This window comes from Hipposideros armiger, unplaced genomic scaffold, assembly GCF_001890085.2.
Source record: "Hipposideros armiger isolate ML-2016 unplaced genomic scaffold, ASM189008v1 scaffold_60, whole genome shotgun sequence".
Taxonomy (NCBI): domain Eukaryota; kingdom Metazoa; phylum Chordata; class Mammalia; order Chiroptera; family Hipposideridae; genus Hipposideros; species Hipposideros armiger.
This window is the reverse complement of record NW_017731410.1, coordinates 3481203-3499395: the sequence shown is the minus strand read 5'-3', so window position 1 is coordinate 3499395 and position 18193 is coordinate 3481203. Positions and strand designations below refer to the sequence as shown.

The 18193-nt window shown below is 44.6% G+C and overlaps 1 protein-coding gene across 3 annotated transcripts in view; it reads right to left on the bottom strand.

Moving 5' to 3' along the window:
- The window catches only part of SNX18 (sorting nexin 18), a 75258-nt gene extending 57405 nt beyond the window's left edge, over window positions 1-17853 (bottom strand). The window contains exons 1-2 of one of the 3 annotated variants that reach the window (XM_019641451.1): window positions 15990-17852; window positions 6994-10611 (exon numbers count right to left, since the gene is read on the bottom strand). In XM_019641451.1, coding sequence (XP_019496996.1) covers window positions 10541-10611; window positions 15990-17613 — 1695 coding nt within the window. In that variant the 5' untranslated portion in view covers window positions 17614-17852 and the 3' untranslated portion in view covers window positions 6994-10540. Of the gene's footprint in view, window positions 1-6993; window positions 10612-15989 lie in introns of those variants that run through there. The other 2 variants (XM_019641450.1, XM_019641449.1) reach the window with 2 other exon arrangements.
- Between the last annotated feature and the right edge of the window lie 340 nt (window positions 17854-18193).

The window sequence follows — 18193 nt, the reverse complement described above, 5'->3', positions numbered from 1 at the left end:
GGCTGAGTGTAACGGATTTCAGTCGTTCCTTCCTCAGGGGAATCTCTTGGAAGGAAACACAAGGGAACAGAAGAGTCCCTTCCTCCTAAAAAGGCTTAAAGGTTGACAATGAATTTCAGTCGAGGACTCAATTTAATTATTAAATTAGTTGGGAGAATTATTAGAATTTCTCCAAAGGACAGAAAGTTCACTTAGAAACCCTAAGATTTTATTCCAAAAGGAGGAGCAGGAACCCTGAGGACTTCCTTCTCATCATCCAGTGCTGACAAGACAGATAGATACCTGCTGGAGAAGTCAGGAGGCCTGACTCGAAGGAATTGGTTTCCAGATTTTATTTTATTTTTTAAGAGCTGACAGGGCCTTAGAAGAGTGTTGGGTACAATTTTCTCAATCTTACAAACAAGAGGCTAGGTGATTGCCCAAGGTCGCACAGCTAACTCATGGCACAGAGCCCGCCACTCCTGCCTGCCTGACAGCCCCACTGCTCTCCATTTAACATTCCACGCGAGGCCTCTGCTACACTCTGTTGAAAAGGGTCCTTCCCTTTCCACATATGGAACAATAAGAGGAAAACTAAACCAGTATTTTGACTTTGTTTTAGGACTGTTAAACAAAATATCCTGGACTCTTGGCATTCTTAGCTGACGCTGTACATACAGAATTCCTAATAGGGTTCCTTTCTATACTTACTGCAATTGCCCAGGCTCAAAGAAAGGCACTTGGCCACCCTTCCCCATCATCGAACCCAGGTCCACAGAACTCACGTTCTCAATTCTCTCCCATCCGTCTCCTACTATTTTCTGTGTATCTTACCAACGTGAGCCATCTTGCATGGCTTTGGAGCGTGCTGGGGCTGCAAAGAGCAAGGCATGAGATAACTATGACCTGGTTCATAATCCACATGTACTCAATTTTGGAGGAATTATATTACACACGTTTGTAATGAAGACAAAATAATTAAAACTAAGGAATTTAATTATTTGATAAGGTTCATTACTATTATACCTTAAAGGGCTCAAGCTCATTATATATTAATTATGATCCAAGAAGTCAACACCATTTTCAAAAGCATCACATTATTTACAGAGCATGCCACTAAACTATTTTCATCAGTAAAAACTGTTTAAGAAGCATTTCAGTGTCATTTTTGGTTTTTCTCAAATGAGAGTCATAAAGCTTTGGTGTCATCTAGTCAATGAACACATAATAGGAACCCCCTGCAAGCCGAGCTTAAGCACATTAGCAAACAGAGTCACGCTACACTGCACTGAACTGTATCATTTCCTGTGATGTCCAGAGAGAAATCACTTTCCTGGGAACTTTGGACCCAGCAGAATGAGACAGGGGGGTTAAAAACACCTCTCCAACACTGTACTGCCTCTGGCGTTTTAAACAGTTGAAGCAGTTGTCTGGCCTCCTTTCAGTGTCTCCCTCTTTCTGTCCCTCTCTTCCACCTCTTCGGGGCCCCCAGGGTCTTGCTGGCTGCTTCAAACACTCCCAGCCCAACCAGGTCGTTTTTTGCACCTGAACTTTGCCTTCCTTTCCTTAACCAAATTTCTTATTCTCAGTATGTTTTGTCCCTCCTAAGACCAATTATACAAAAGTCCCAGTCACTAAGCAACAGGGATCCAAAGGCCACATTTTCTCCCTTTAAAAAAAACAACAACAAGCACTTTACTTCATTTTGAAATCATGAACATGCCAAAAACATGAATTAGATTTTGTCTTCCTAGGGCCTTGCCCCAGAAAACTAAAGCCAAGGTGAGACTGAGAGACAGACCGGAGACAGGCTGAAGGGCAACAGGGACAGATGAGCAGAAGATGCCCAAGACTGGACTAGGCCTGTGTTTTTTCCTTCACTTGTACATGTAAAATGTCAAAAAGAAAATGCTAATTTGGTCAAGTGGCCTATTTTGTTCTTATCCTCTCATCACTGGTACCCACACCCCCCCCCCAAGTCCCTGCTAACTCCCCATTAACTTCTTCCCCTCCCCTTTCCTTCCTCCTTTTTGGTCTCCACCCACACACTTGTTATTACTTTTTCCCCTCTCTGCTCCAATATTTAGTTTTTGACTTTTTTTATTTTTTTAAACATCTCAAAACACAAAGGCCAACGTTTACCTAGCAGAAAGAGGCAGAACAGCTATCCATCCGGCAGAGGCGGCACATGTGAGCACCTGCTCGGTGCAGGCTTGTGCTCTGCACTTGTGTGTCTCATTTCCCTCTTTAACCCCAAAAGAAAAGCAATTATTGCTCCCATTTTCAGAGGTGGAAAGTAAAGCACAGGAAACACAAATAAGTTTGCTAAAACCCGACTGCATGTGAACCTGGGTCTGCCCAGCTTCGTAACTCAGGCAGTTCCCAGGTACCTACCCGGTCAGACTGGAACTGCCTCACCCACGGAGATCACAAAGCCTCGAGGAGCACCAGCACACAGTGCACAGCACCAGCAGAGCACCAGGCCCCCTCAGAAACCTCAACTCAGAGACACTAACCCATGAATCGCCTCCAGACCCTCAAAAATTACATTCCTATATCACGTCATACTAAGGGGGCTCCAGGCATGGGCCACGTGAATAAGCCTTGGAGGGTGCAAACAGTAAGACTGAACAACTAGTCAGTGAGAGCAAGCTTTTGAAGGAACTCTAAAGGTCCCTAAAGCCAAGAACTATCAAAATTCAAAGATAAAATTTAAAATTCACTGTCAATTCATACGTAAATAACAAAGAACTTTTGAGAAGGAGGTTAGAGGGTTGGGAAGAGGAAAATAAATTGAAAAAAACCCAAAAAAAACCTGGTTGCTCGATGACGAAAAAACTAATCATTAAAAGAATTCAGACCTCTAAACTTGGTTTGGTCCTGAAGATACAATAAGAAGTATGTAGTTTGTTGTAGGTACAAACCTTATTATATCCTAACTAAGCAGCCCTTAGAGCTTCATTCATAATCCCCAAATATGTACGGGCAGAATGACATTTACTATGAATGAAAGCATTCACTGGAGAGTATCACATCTTAAAACATTTTATTAATTTTATTCACTATTCAAACAGTTCACTTTGTTCCACAAATGAAGAGGGAAGTCACATGGTTGTTACATTTCTGGTGGCTTATTTGGTAAAATAGGCAATTCATTGCTAGGAAGTTTTATATGTATACATACATATATACATATATATAAAGGTTCTTGTGTTTCAGCTTATATTGAATATTAAATATGTGATACAGTTACTAGGATGATAAATTCAAGAACATTCTGTAAACACATTTTTTTATTTCATATGAGTCTGGATACAGTGGTGAAAATGTTGATTTGCCTATGGCCAAGCAAATATAAAGACTTTAAAGTTTGAGAATGGGAAAAGAAAAGCAGATATGGTTTCTTAAAGATATTATACCCTCAGAATCTTAATAAAATGAGGTTGAAAGAATATCCTTGATAATCACGAACATACAATAAAACTTTAAGAAACTGGTTTTATAACATAAAATCAATATAATGGTTTAAATCCAATGATACCTGAGGTCTGCAGTTCCTAACTCCTAATTTCATAATTCTTTTGACACCTGATATTTGTGCACAGGTGCTGGTCTGTACAAACAATGCAGCATTAGATATGTAAGCAAGCTGCCAGCATTTGGGGTTCAGATGATTTTCTGACGAATAACAAATACATTTGTACCAAAGAAAAGAGTGAACTTTGGAAAGTATCTTTAATCAAAGGTAAAACTGCAGCTTCTTTTTTTGTGAAGGGAGATCCAAGCTAAAATAAATCTAACAGGAACTGCTAAGCAGACCAGCTCCTCTCAATGGGGCAGGAAGACAATAAAGAGCCGCCAGCTCATCACCAGCCCAGCAGGAGCGAAGCCAGGAGACATGAATGACACCCCGAAAGCCAGAATCCCTGACTGGGATGAGTGCTCCTGACAGAGCTGCAGTTAAAACTGGCTAGAAGAATATGGCCAAAGAACGCATTTCTTGCTTTCAAGTATTTTTCCTAAATGTCTAGTTTTTAACTTTAGAATTAATTGTAAGCCCTGGCGTTCCAAGCTGCTACCTAAGCTATGGTGGTCCTAACTGGTGGGCAGCACAGCCTTAACCATTTTCCTTAGCACTGCCCACTGTCGCCATTATGACTGGCATCTCGCATCTCATTATCATCACTAAGCTTTGGCGACAATTCCTAAATCAGCTGTTTTAAGCTTAAGAACACCTTTGACTCCGGGGCTTTCCTGCTTCTTCAAGATGGCAGGGCCCAGGTTTCCAGTGGCTATGAATCTTTCCTCTGGCTACATCTGGACTTCCTTGAATGAGATCATAAATAACCAACTAAATTCAAAACAAAGCACCTATAAATACAGCATTTTAAAATAGACATGGAATACAAGTCATAAAACATGAAAACTTACAGATAACCCATGCTGACATCTATTAATATTTGATATCTTACTGCTGACAATAGGTGGCTTTTGTGAAAATCACAAATGTCAATACAACTAATAAATATAATAAAAGGCCCAGAAAATAGGATTTCTAAGGCTCCCTTCAGCCCCATTTCCTTATCTTTCCCCCCAATCCTGCTCATCTTCTTTACCTGCCTACTTCTATTCCTGGCATCACTACTTTCTGTCACCCAAACTTAAAACCTCAAAGGTAACTCTAGACTCCTCAGCAGAGCCACCTCCTGAAGTCAATTTCACCTGCTCCCTTCCAAAGCCACCCTCTCGCCGGGTCTACTCTGACAGTCCCTCAGGTGTGTGCTCAACCAACAGGAGGGGCTTCCTGGAGCCCTGCCCAGGGGCCAGGCTGCTCACCGGGAGGCCTCTAGGGGCCCTCACTTAAATTTCTGTGGTTCCCCTCCTGTCCTCAAATTAGGGATAAAGAGCGTATTTACCTCAGAATCTCCTATGAGGTTTAAATGGATATACTGACTATAAAACGGGAAGCATCGCGCCTGGCATACAGTAAGCCCTCAAAATACGTTAGCTCTTTTAATCATGATGCAGGTGTCATTTCTTCGGTTACTTTCAAACCTTTAGTGGTTGTTGACTGCCTACAGAGTAAAACTCAATTTTGTACCAGGCAAACTATTAATACTTATTGTAGCAGAAAGAGCACAGGTCTCAGTTCTAGGCAAAAAAACAAAGAACTCAAATCCTAGCTCTTCTTATTAGCTGTGTGATTCTGGAAATCACTTAACTTCCCCAGGCCTCAGGTTTGCACAGGTACCAAATGGGGATAATATCTCTTAGGGGAGTTAATAGCTGTACTGGGTTGCATAGAATCCCCCAAAGTCCACCTGGAACCTGGGACTGTGACCTTACTGTCATACACTGTATAAATGTGTTTCGGTCAACGACAGCCCACATATACAACAATGGTCCCTTCAGATTATAACGGAGCTGAAACATTCCAGTCGCTTAGTGACGTCCTATCCACCGTAATATCATAGCGCAACACATTCCTCATGGGTTTGTGGTGATGCTGGTGTAAACAGACCTACTGAGCCACTAGTCGTACAAAAGTATAGCACATATGATTGTGTACAGTACACAATACTTGACAATGATAATAAATAACCAGTACTGATTTATGTATTTATACTATACTTTTTATTGTTATTTTAGAGTGTACTTTCTACTTATAAAAAAAGTTTGCTGTAAAAAAGTATGCAGTGTTGCTCTGGCAGCAGCTTCATACATCTCACGTTTATCTCATCTCTTGATCGCATCATTTTCGCTTGTGTTTGATTTAATCTCACGTTGTTTCACTCAGTAACACACTGTGCAGGTTTGCAGCATCGGAGCAATAGGCTGCACCATCGAGGTTTGGGCTAAGTGCCCTCTCTGATGTTCACGCAAGGACAAAAGTTCCTAACCACGCATTTCTCTGAACATATCATCATTGTTAAGCAGCGCATGACTATTGGAAATATGGTCTTTGTACATGTCATTAGTTTAGGTGACGTCAGACTGGATTAGGGTGGGCTCTAAATCCAATAACTAGTATCCTTAAAAGAGAAGACACACAAGAGACAGACACGTGGAAAGAATGCCACGGGAAGGTGGAGGCAGAGATTGGAGTCAACAGGCCACGGAACAGCAAGGACTGCTGGCAGCCACCAGAAGCTAGAAGAGGCACGAAAGGTCCCCCTTTCCCCGCCTCACCTCCCCAGAGCCTTTGGAGGGTGCATGGCCCTTCCAACACCTTCATTTCTGACTTCTAGCCTCCAGAACTGAGAGAATAAATGTTTTTTCAAACCACCCAGTTTGTGGTAATTTGTTACAGTAGCCCTAGGAAACTAACATAATAGCTAATCATTAATGCTTAAAATTACTTTCTACAAAATGACTATTCCGTGTTATACATGAGGAAATTGAGGCTGAGAGAAGGTAAGCCCATGGCCTAAGGTTACACAGTGAAGCTGGGGAGCTCAACCCCAACTGGTTGTAGACTCCATGCTTACAACCTCTCTGCTGTCACACCCCCTCTTGAATGGAATGCCACACAATGTACGCCTACCCGTATGTAACTGCCCAGAATACTGCTGCTCACGTAGTAAATACTCAGAAACCTGCAATTGGTACTCATATTCAAATTCCCTAACCTGCTTGGCTAGGTTAAGGGTCAGCAAACTTTTTTTTTTTAAGGGTCAGAGAGTAAATACTTGATACTTTGCAGGTCAAGGCAAATCCAGGCTTACTTACATAACCATTAAAAATGGAATCATTTAAAAATTTAAAAACCATTCTCAGCTCAAGTGCTGTGAAGAAACAGGCACCTGGGTGGGTTTGGACCACAGGCTGTAATTTGCAGACCATGCTCCATCTCCAAGCATCTCCGTTGGTGGTTCTACAACCCCTGGTCTGCAGGTCACTTTATATTCCTCCCTGTTACTTACTCCACTCCTGTAGGCACACATTCCTTCTGTCTCCTCCTCCCCACCCCCAAGCACACCTCCTCAATTTAGGATTCCATCACGTCTTGCCTGAATCTGTATGAGCTTCCCATCTCGCCACACCCTGAGCTACCCTTTACTGCTGTCACCAGGGCCTGTCCATCTGAAGCGCAGGCCTGACCACGTCAGTACACTGTTTGATCTTCCACAGCGCTCCCTCCATTTCCAGCAACAGTTGTAAACCCAGAAGCACGTCAAAATCATGTGATTTTGAGAACACCAATGTCCAGACTGCATGTTCCTGACATTTTGATTCAATAGAGCCAGGGTGGGCGAAACTTACAGTTAACCACTCCAAAGGCTGAGCACTGGGCATGCAGTGAATCTGCAATTATATGCTTATCAAACCTATTCTAAAGCACTTCTAAGATCAAGAATGCACTTTCCATCTATATTCCTCCAAAAGTCAAAAGATGACCATCTTTCAAAGGGGAAAAACAAACGCCACCTACCCAAGCCTCTAACACAATTGACACTGACTCTTTATTCTCTGGACTCACGTGAACTTGACTACAGGCACTAATTCATATCTTCCTCTTATTTCAATGGCCTGCATACACATCTTCCCTCCCTTATGGAACTGCACCTTCCATGAGGGCAGGTACCCACTGCTCAACACCTAAGCTCAGTGATTTGTGTATCCAAGACATTCAACGAGGTGAATGAATGCACTCTCTCTGGATCTTATGCTTTGAATTAGGCAAAAGGGACCCCAGGAAAAGTATTATAATGAAATATTTAAACATCAAGAATGAATGAATTTTAGAACGTCATTTCACAGATGCATAAGCCTAAGACTTTTAAATCACTCACATGTTCATTAATGACTTCACCCACAAAATATATCCAGACCGTATCTTTATTTCTCATACGCTTTTAAACTGTTATCCATTATCATATAAATAGAAAAACAAAAACATTCAATAAATCACAGAAGACATCCATTTCAAAATCAAGCAAGAAGTACTTATTGAGTGCCTACTTCATTAATTGAACAAGAATTCATTAACCAGTTACTATGCATACACAAAACAGTAGCACTACATAGAGGGACATAAAACATGACCACCACACACTACCCAATAACAGAGCAATGAATACAGTCTTTGGCACACCAGTTAGCATTCTATCAGTGATGATTAACTTGAAAAAGGGCTGGGCTCCAAGTGGGATGCTCTGAGGAAAGGAACTACAATACATCTGAGGCTGCGTTGTCTGTGAATGTATTTGGGTGAAGGGATGTGGAACAGAATGTATTGGGTTGTCAGAAAAGTCATGACACATTTTTCTATGTTTTCCATTGCAAAAATGCATCATGACTCTTCCGACAACCCAATAGAAGCCTGTGAATCTAAAAGGATTAACCTCAAGTCCTGACTGCCCATCCCCACCTCTGTTCCACTCACAGCCTTCCTCATCTCAGCTGATGGAAACTCCATTCTTATTGCTGGTCAGGCCAAAACCAGAGTCACTCTTGATGACTCCCCCTCTCACATGCCACATCTGATCCCTTAGGAAAACCTGTTGATTCTACCTTTAAAATATACACAGAGCAGGATCCCTCCTCACCAGCTCTGTGGTCCCTACCCTGGTTCAGGCCTCCATTATCTCTCAGCTGGATTATTGGAACAGTTTCCTACTGGCTCTCTGCTCCTATCTTTGACACCTTACTCCCTCCCCATTCTATTAACAACAGAAACAGGCGTTAAGTCTGTTGAAATGTCCAGCTGTACATCATTCCTTAGCCCAAAGCCCTGCTATGGTTCCCAGCTCACTCGAGGTTTTACTCCAAGTCTTAACAATGACCTACAAATCAGAACTTCCGTGACCTCATCTGTTACTAGGATCCTCTTAGATCCAATCACTTGGCCTCCTCACTGTTCCCCAGCTGCCCAGCACATGCCCACCCCAGTGTCTTTGCTCTAGCTGTATCCTCTGCCTGAAAAGCTCTCCTAACTCCTGTACCTCCTCCAGGCCTCCACTTAAATTTCACCTTCTCAGTGAGGCCTACTTTGACCATCCTTTTTAATACTTCATTCTGAGTCCCCATGCCCACCTGCCCTGCTCCACTTGTATTATTTTCTCCTAACAAATACCACACTCCGACATACATCATCATTTATTACTGTGCTTGTTTTTCATTGTGTCTCCACCCTGCTAGAATATAGGCTCCACAAGGGTGGTGTTGTTTGTTTTGGCCATTCATGCAACCCTAGCATGTGTAATAGTGTCTGATCTATGAAGGACACTTAAATATTCATTGAATAAAATCAGGCTTATCTTTCTGAGGATCTGATGAATAAATTTAATGATTTTAACTTAATTTCCTAACCACCATCTTCCTACTTGCTAAATACACAAAATTTCTTTATCAGAAGAGAAAAGTCAAATCACAATGAGAGATAAAAAGTTCTAAGAAAAGGTGTAGAAGTGACGTGGATTAAAGCTCATTCACACTCAAGTTTAATCAGGATACAAATACAAGATCAACAATACAAGATGGTTTCTACTTTTGGAAAGGAGATACTATTCAGAACTCAAAGTGAAGTATACACTTTGTAGGAGGGAAAACCCATCACAGTCTCTCTGTTTGGTGACTCTATTAATCACACCCCTCATTTGGGTCAGAGAGAACTCCTGCTGCCATTCACCACACCTTAGCTTCAGTACACCTGGGAGCTGTGCCAACAGGCAGGAGGCCAGGTATTAATCCTTGTCACAGTTGTAGCACCTGGTGGGGTAAGCATGTTTGCTGATCTGAACTAAATGTACACGAATGTTCTTTCACATCAACTGATAAAGGATTTCATGCTCCCAAATTACAAAGTCACATATGCAGATAGAATGCTACTGAAACGACCCTGAAACAATGTCTAAATGTTCATCATACACTTAGGAATATTTTATTTTCAATGTAGAAATGATGCTGTTAAAAAGCAATCAACTAACAGCAACAACAAAAAAAGACCTAGGAAATCATGAACCTCATATTTACAGATGAGGGAACTGAAGCTCAGAAAAGTCAAAGTGATTTATGTAAGGACACAAGTAATTTGGAGGATGGAGTAGCTGACAGTGGATAATTTACATAAACTTTTTAATGTGAACAGCAGCAAAATGGTGATTCCAAATAACACAGATATTACTATTACCATTTCTTCTGGTGTGCAATGCAGGACAGCTAGCTGCATTACAATACAATATTCAACTGCTATGCCAATGACTCCTTCAGTTTTTGTACTTTTGTTTTTATACTACAATTCTGGTGGTAATAGGCTATCTGGAGAGATAAGATTACTGGAATTGTCTTTTAAAGGAGAGTGAGTGCCTCCCATGGTAAAAGTACCTTTCTACTTTTCAAAATTAAGCATTTAGTGACCTTATGAGGAAGTGTTCCCACTTTGCCAGCAAGAAAACTGAGGCTTACAGAGGTTAAAACAGCTTGTCCGAAGCTCCCCTCACACCCACCACCGGTCCCCCAGATCCCGCACTGGCCACTGCGATGACACTCTGCACATGTGGCTCCTGGCTTGGCACGTCCCCGCTTCATTGGTAGGGCTGACTCGGCTCCCTCATCAGGCTCAGGCCGGCCCCATTTCTTCTGCATCGCCTTGGGGGGCTCGCGGCAACCTGGCACATGGCTTCTCTGTCACTAGTCAAAGAACCCAGTGAGGATTAGAGTCCTGTCTGTCCCTCCTGTAGATACAGGATCCAGTCTGTGCTCTATACACGTGGGATGACACATGTACAGGTGTTCTGGGTACAGTCTCTCCAAACAGAGCTAAGCAATACTGTGCCATTTTATTTGTGATAACCATTTAGTTCATGATATCACAGAGCTTTATAAGTAAATGGCAAGTTAAATCTAACTTGACATTAAACTTTGATTTTAAAATACTTTCAGACAAAACAGCAGATTTCTTATTCAGCCTGAAGAAAAGAAAGGTAGATTCAGGAAAGTGCTATGTTTGTAAGGGAATTGACGCCCCCTCTCTCCTCACAGAGCTTCTCAGTTGTTCGGGCTCCACCATCGTGTTTAGAAATCCTAAGATGATTAGGCAGGAACCTATGTGGATGACACTTCTGAATAAAGAGGAAAGGCCAATTGAATCCGAGAGTCATCACGAGAACGTGAGTAGGAGGACGGGTCCCTGGGCTCCTTTTGGTTCTGCGGTGATCAGCCTAACAGACTGGGAAGTCTGAGAGACCAATGACGAGGTGATGTTAGCAGTATCACCACCACCTAGCTTCATGACCAAGCCTGACCATGACCAGTCACATCGACACTTTAACCACAGAACTCAGTGATACATTTCAAAAGTCCCCCAAATAACCTTATTTTCACTAAGAAAATACAGACTGGGCCAAAGGTAAAGACTACAAATGAAGCCTTCTTAAAAAAATAGCTGGGGGTAGAAGTAGGAGAGAGGAGAAATAGGCTCAATTAAGACGGGACCAAAACAAAAAAGATGAATGACCTCAATTTCTAGCCCAGAGATTTCAAAATAAGGATGAGTTTGTAAACAGCCCGCTTATTAGACCTTTTCTCTGTATTCCTGGCACCACCCTCTCGGGGCTATTTTTAGCCACAGGAGAATGGGGAGCAGACAGGGAAGGGCTCACTGTGGCCCAGCCTTACCTTGCATGCCCTGCCGGGACTCCGGCTATCTTTAATTAATGTCGGAGGGACATTAGACCGACCCTACACGTGGTGAAAGGAAGCACAATGGTGAAATTCTACCCCGCAAGACTGATCGGCCCCACTGCTGGTGTACCATTCCTGAGGTCCCGGGGCTGTTTTTTGTTGAAAAGAGGCTCCATCTGGAACGTTTACAGAGAGCAATGAAGTAGCCCCTGAATATTTAATTTAAAAGTACAGAAAACAGGACTGCCAGCCTGTTTACTTGTCTAGGTCTGCCTCTCTGCTTTACACCCTCAGACTACATTTTAACAACAAATCACTTGTACATGATTTTATACTTCTTCTCTGGAATAAAGAAATCTCCCTTAAGGTGACTCCCTCCACCTATCTAGTCCATATTCATAAATAAAGATGAAATCAACATTTCTCATCATCTAATGCTTACAGTTGTTTCCTTTTGCAATATTCCCCAAGAAATAAGCCTAAAGCTCATAAATCATGACTTGCTGCCATCCAGATTAAGCTTTATTATATATTAGAGATTAATTATACCTTTGGAAACAAAACTGAATAAGCTAAGAAACTGATAGTGAAATATACTCTATGTACTACTCCAAACTCACCAACATTAGTATTATAAAGGCAGACTGAAGGCAGGGATGAAAAAGAGAGAGAAGATAAAAGGCTACCATTTCAAGAAAAGAAAATTGAGACCACAGGGTTACGAAGCTGTGATAGACACGTGCATACTGCCTAGTTAGGGATCAGTGAGCAAAGAATTTATGGGACTCCTGTTAAGACAAAGCAAAATATGAATAAAATTCAAACAGATTCTAAGTTTCTATCTACCGTACTGCAGACTAAAGCAAGCTGCCTTCTTCCTACACTCGACTCTATTAACCAAAATAGGTCTGTTAGACTATCTAAGACTCCGTTAGTTAATGAAAAAACCAGAATTCTACAATTCTCTTTTAGCTAAAGGAACCATATGGCTCTCTTCATTTTTGCAGAAAGGACTTACACTAAAACCATTATTAAGCTTAAGCAATGATTTCAGTAGTAGTATAGGCAGAAAAACGCCAGTCCACCACATTTAAGGGTACTTGAGTTTTCCACCCTCATTCTGGAGCTGGTTCCTCACCAGCCTCAGATGTCCATCCTGAGACCAGTTGTGTTTTCTGAGTGGGACTTGAAGGCAGGCTGCAAAGCAGATGGACGTCCTCACAGCACAGAAATGTCACTCACTAGTTGAGTGCTCGGCAAGTTCTGTAAAGAGGGGTCTGGCAGGGCCTGCATCCCCCCCCCCCCACTCCCCCCCAGTTTTCATACTTTAGTGTATAGGGAAAGGTAGGGGATGTCATGAGATGACAAAATGAAAATAAAACCATCTGAAAAATACATGAAAAGATAATTATTTGCTGGAGAAAGTTATGACAGGATTGAAAGTCAAACCATAGCCAACTGCCCAACAAGCGCTGTCCAGAACCTTCAGCGGTGAAAAAAATGTTCTACAACTGTTGTCCAATATGGGAGCGCTCCCACCAGCTATAAAGCACTTGGCATACAGCAGTGTGACTGAGGAACTGACTTTATTTTATTTTATTTTAATTAAACAGCCACATGTGGCTCACAGACCCAGCATGCAACAACACAGATCTAGAACATGGAAAAACACTCTCCTGGATAAAATAGCTCAGAGGAGCCTAATATTCCTGTCCTTTCTCCCAGGAGTCAAGGTGGGGAACAAGCTTAATTAACTCCCCTTCTTATCTGCATTAGTAATTAAACAGCACTTTCTAATCATTTTCTGTCTCATCTGAATGTGGACCTCCTAATACATGATTAGAACATCTACAATATAGTAGTGAAACTACTTTTCTCTTACCATAAACAATGAGAACTTAAGAGTTGAAATAATTATTTTGAATTTAAAAATTTCTCCCCAAGTTGAAATGCAAACTTTGGACCAAATGTTTACAACAAAAAATTGTTTAAATTGCTGAAAGATTTTTATTTATCTTTTTTTGTTGTTGTCCTCCTCTCAAAAGTCATAATAAGGCCTTTTATGTGATTACGCTTTGAGACCTTGGGGGAAAAAGCAACCTGTAAACAAAATCCCAAGTGCTCAGCCTCAAAAAGGATTCATTCCAATAGCAACGGGGTAATTAAGGTGGTGGTGGTGGGAGGAGGTGAGCTGCTCTTTAAAACCACAAGTTCTGAACATCTAGAACGTGTTCAAAAAACTTTATTTAGCCTGACTTATGATATTCATCTGATATGCATTCCTAAAAATCGCCAACACTAGCATCCTTGATAATCACTGGCTGTAAGCAAGTGCTTTTGGCCTTACGCACTGCACACTATTGCTTTAAAACGCAGTACATTCTAAAGACATGACATCTAGGGACACAGGCTCCCTGTATATTACACACCAAGGCTACAGCAGAAACAAACTATATTGAATATCAACTGGTGTTCTTTCCGAAGTGCTCAAAGATTATGTTCAGTGCTCTTAAATCTGTTTATAAAATGGTACTCGTTTTAATGAAGGAAGTTTCGCAAATCCCTAGCAATAGGAGACAATTTTAGTTTTAGGATGCAAAAAATAAATAAACCACATGGTTTAATAAGACTACATAAACTACTGCTGTAAACTCAAAACTGGTCTCAGAACAAACATACATTTTCTAATAATTTCAACAGTAGAGCACTTGACAAAACCAAGTATATGGTCTGAATGACAATAAAATCAGTGAATGAACTGATGCCACCCAGTAGTGCTAAGTCACCTGTGTCAAGGCTGCAGGTTTCTGTACTTGGCTCTACCCTTTCAACTATTTACCAACAATTTGCATTAAGATCACATAAAAATGTAAAAAGGCAGCCAACATGGGTCCAGATTGATGTAACAATGAAATTTAAATGTAAGGTCCTGCATTAAAGGTTCAAAGAGTCAGTCCCACCAGCACCAGCAAAAGTCAAGGATTTATAGCAACTGATGCCAAAAAAGGCACAGAGAATGCAGAAGCAGGTCCACTACAGGCTGACAGCGGTATGGTTGCTCACAGAGCTGATTCAATCTTAGACGGTCTTGACAAAATGTGAGTCACACATCAGAAGGACTCACACACTTGGAAGGGGAGGAGAGCAGCAGAGGGGAAGGAAGAGAGACTGCTGTCTCCCAAGGTCGAAAGGGCTGACGTGTTGATGAGGAATAGACTTATTTTGTGCGGTTCCAGGGAACAGAAAGAGAATCAAGACAGGCAAATTTTAGTCAAGTACGTACAGGGAAGAATATGTCAAAGATCAGGGTTGTTCATAATTGGGCTGGCAGATCGGGAAAGGCAGTAAGCACTTCATTACTGAGGACCAGACCTGCTGACCCAAGGAGGTTTCCACCCTGCAAGGAAGTTGGATTGGGTAATTCCTTCTCCCCTCACCCCCAACGAATAGAAGACATTCACAGTCAAGACCACCTCCCTAACTCCAACACCTCCCACTCTCTCTCATTCAAGGCATTCTATCAGAATGCAAATCAGTGAGGGACGGTAGGACAGGGATCACTTTTTAAAATAACAATCTGCAATTTTTAATGGTTTAACAAAAGTTAGGGACACTAAAAACTACTTATAATAAAACAAGCTCTGACAGCTGGGCAGCTAAATCACTGAGATACCAGAAATACTGCTCTTGTACACAATATTAGATGCTCTATATTCTAGGTAGAGTCCCTACATCATTTTCCTAAATAATACTCTTAATTTCAGTCTTGACAGACTCCAAACTCAAAATAACTGAGCTAAAACAGACTTTCTTTAAACTTCTTAAAATTTTACAAAGGTTGCAAGCAAGAAGCCTGTGCTGGAAGTTCTTAAACTGCCCCAGGTAGTAACTCAGAGAATTAATCCTAATTCCTCTACACAAGCAGGGGCTGAGAGGTGTGGGGTGTGAAAAGTAAACTTACCTGTATTTGCAGATATCAACTCTTCCCCTTTATCTCCATGCTTCCCAAAACCCATCGCTAAGTAACACTGCAGTGTTAAATGGATGCCTAACATGATTTGGGTTCTATTCTAATTCTACCCTAGACACAAGATTACAGATTACAGAAACTCATTTACTCAATATTCAAACTCCAAAATGATAGCACTGTCATAAAAAGTACTCTCAGAACCTTCTCTGAAGAGTACCCACTCCCAGTCTGGAAATATTTTAAGGAGGAAGCTCCCTGCCTGCAATCCACCGTACACTGAGGGAAACAGCCTAGCTGTCCACATCCAGACGTGTAGGCTATTAGTCTGAAAGAGGGGACAGCGTTTCTGTCAATGTCATCCCTTTCACCCTGAACAATACAGTCCACACTATCTGCTCCAAAGGCCAGGCTTTACCTTTCTGAACGTGGATGATGTCGGGGAAGTTGGCCAGGTGCCCCTGATACAGCGCTAACAGGTCCATGACGGGGTCCAGGTCCTGCCTGGGCTGCTCGGCGAAGAGCTCGCCAATGGCGTCGTAGGCATCTCCGGTGAAGGCGATGGCCTGGTTCAGGCGGGCCGAGAAGGCCTGCTGGTCCAGCTCAAAGGCCTGGCTGAGGCCGCGGAAGGACTGGCCCACCTTCTGATACTCCTTCTTGAAGCCCGTCACCTGCTTGCGTGCAAACTCGTTGGCCGTGTGGTTGAGCTGCAGCGCGCTGTCGTCCATCTTCTTGGTGAAGCACTTGAAGCCATCGATCTTGCTCTCCACCTCCTGTAAGTCCAGGGCGGCGGCAGGGGGCGTGCTCAGAGTCAGGAAGAAGTTGGCGCCCACCATCTCGTCCTTCTCCGCCTTCCTCTTGCCCTGCTTCCAGGCCTTCTCGTCAGTGCTGCTGGGGCACGTCAGGAAGTGCTGGAAGACGTCGCACTGCGCCAGCACCGGGTGGCTGGCCATGTGGTTCATCCACCAGATCAGGCCCTTCCTGCGCTTGGAGATGAAGTCCTCCTCGAAGCGGCCAGTGGCCTGCTTCTCCGGCAGGTGGGGCACCGAGATGACGGGGAACTTCTCCGCCAGGCGCGCGTACAGCCAGTCGAAGTGCTTGTAGCGCCGGTGCACCGGCACCTGCGTGTGCGTGGGCACCAGTTTGTAGGAGATGTAGCTCTTCATGCCCTTGAACTTGGTCTGCTTGGTGGGGTCGTCGATGGTGCACTGGAAGGGGTAGGGGTTCTCCTGCCACTCGGGGCCGTAGGGCCCCAGCACCACGCACAGCTTGTCCCCGTCCTTCACGAAGCCTGACGCCTCACCGAGCACGAAGGCCTCCCCGCCCGACTTCACGAAGGTGGAGAAGCGGTTGAGGTTGCGGCTCACGGTGGCCGAGCTCTTGGCCCCCGACGAGTGGTGCTGCGGCGGCGCCGAGCCACCGCGGGAGCCCAGCGATAGGTCGGAGCGCGTAGACAGGCGGTAGCGGCTGGCCGCGCCCCCGCCGCCAGACGACGAGCCGTCGAGGTCCGGGTACGCGCTACTGCCCAGCGCGCCAGGTTCGTCCGCCACCGTGGAGCTGTCGTCCCACTCGTCGTCCCAGTCATCGTCGCTGCCCTGGCTGGCCTGGTAGCTGCCGACGTAGAGTTGCTGAGGCGACGGCTGCAGGGCGCCCCCGCCGTACGGGAAGCCCGCGCCCAGCGGCTGGAAAGTGCTCGGCGGCGGCGCCTGCTGCGGCTGCAGCAGCGGCTGGAAGGCGTCGGGCGGCGGCTTGAAGGAGGCGGGAGGCACGGCGGGCTGGGGGTCGAAGCCGCCGGGAGGCACATTGGCGTAGCGGGCAGGGGCGCCCGGGCCGCCGTCGCCGGGCGGGCCGGGCTCTGGGGCGCGGATCACCTGCACGTACGAGGCCGGGAAGAGGCCGCGGTCGCCGCGGCTATTGACCCCCTCAAGCCAGCCCTCGATGTCCTGCTCGCTGCACAGACTCAGCACCTCGTGCTCCCTCAACGAGATCTCGCCCGGGTTCTCCGACCTGAAGTCGTACAGCGCCCGGGCACGCAGCGCCATGGTCCCGGCGCCGCGGCGGGAGGCCCCCAACTCTGGGCGCCCCGAGCCCGCCCGAGGGGCCCAAGGGGGAGCCCGCGCCCTGGCGCGCGGAGAGGAGCCCCGAAGGCAGCGCGCGCTCCTGAGCCCCCGCCCGCCTGTCGCGCCCTCCTCGCCGCTCCGCTGGCGGAGCTGACTGCGGAGCTGAGCCGCAGCCGCCGGCCGGGGGCGGGGCCCGCGGCCTCCCACGTCCCCAGCTGCGCTAATCTATGGCCGAGAGCCGCGCGCCAGGCGTGAGCAAGCGATGGCAGAGCTGCCGCGCCCGACCCCGGTCCGACTCTGTGGCCGCTATTGCCCCCTCGTGGACAGTGCGGTGCAGTCAGGCGCCGGAATGTCAGCCGCGAGGGAAGGTCTCTCTATTTCAAGAAGCGAATTGTCTGAGAACTTTTAGGCTTTTAAATTAAAAAGCTTATCCTAGAAAGTAAATGAATACATATTTGCATTCCTGATAAACGTTCCCACTCGGAGCGTTAGGTGGATGTTCCTTGAATGACTTAACCCACGCATCTAATAAAGGATTTTCAATGAATATTAGCAATTTCCC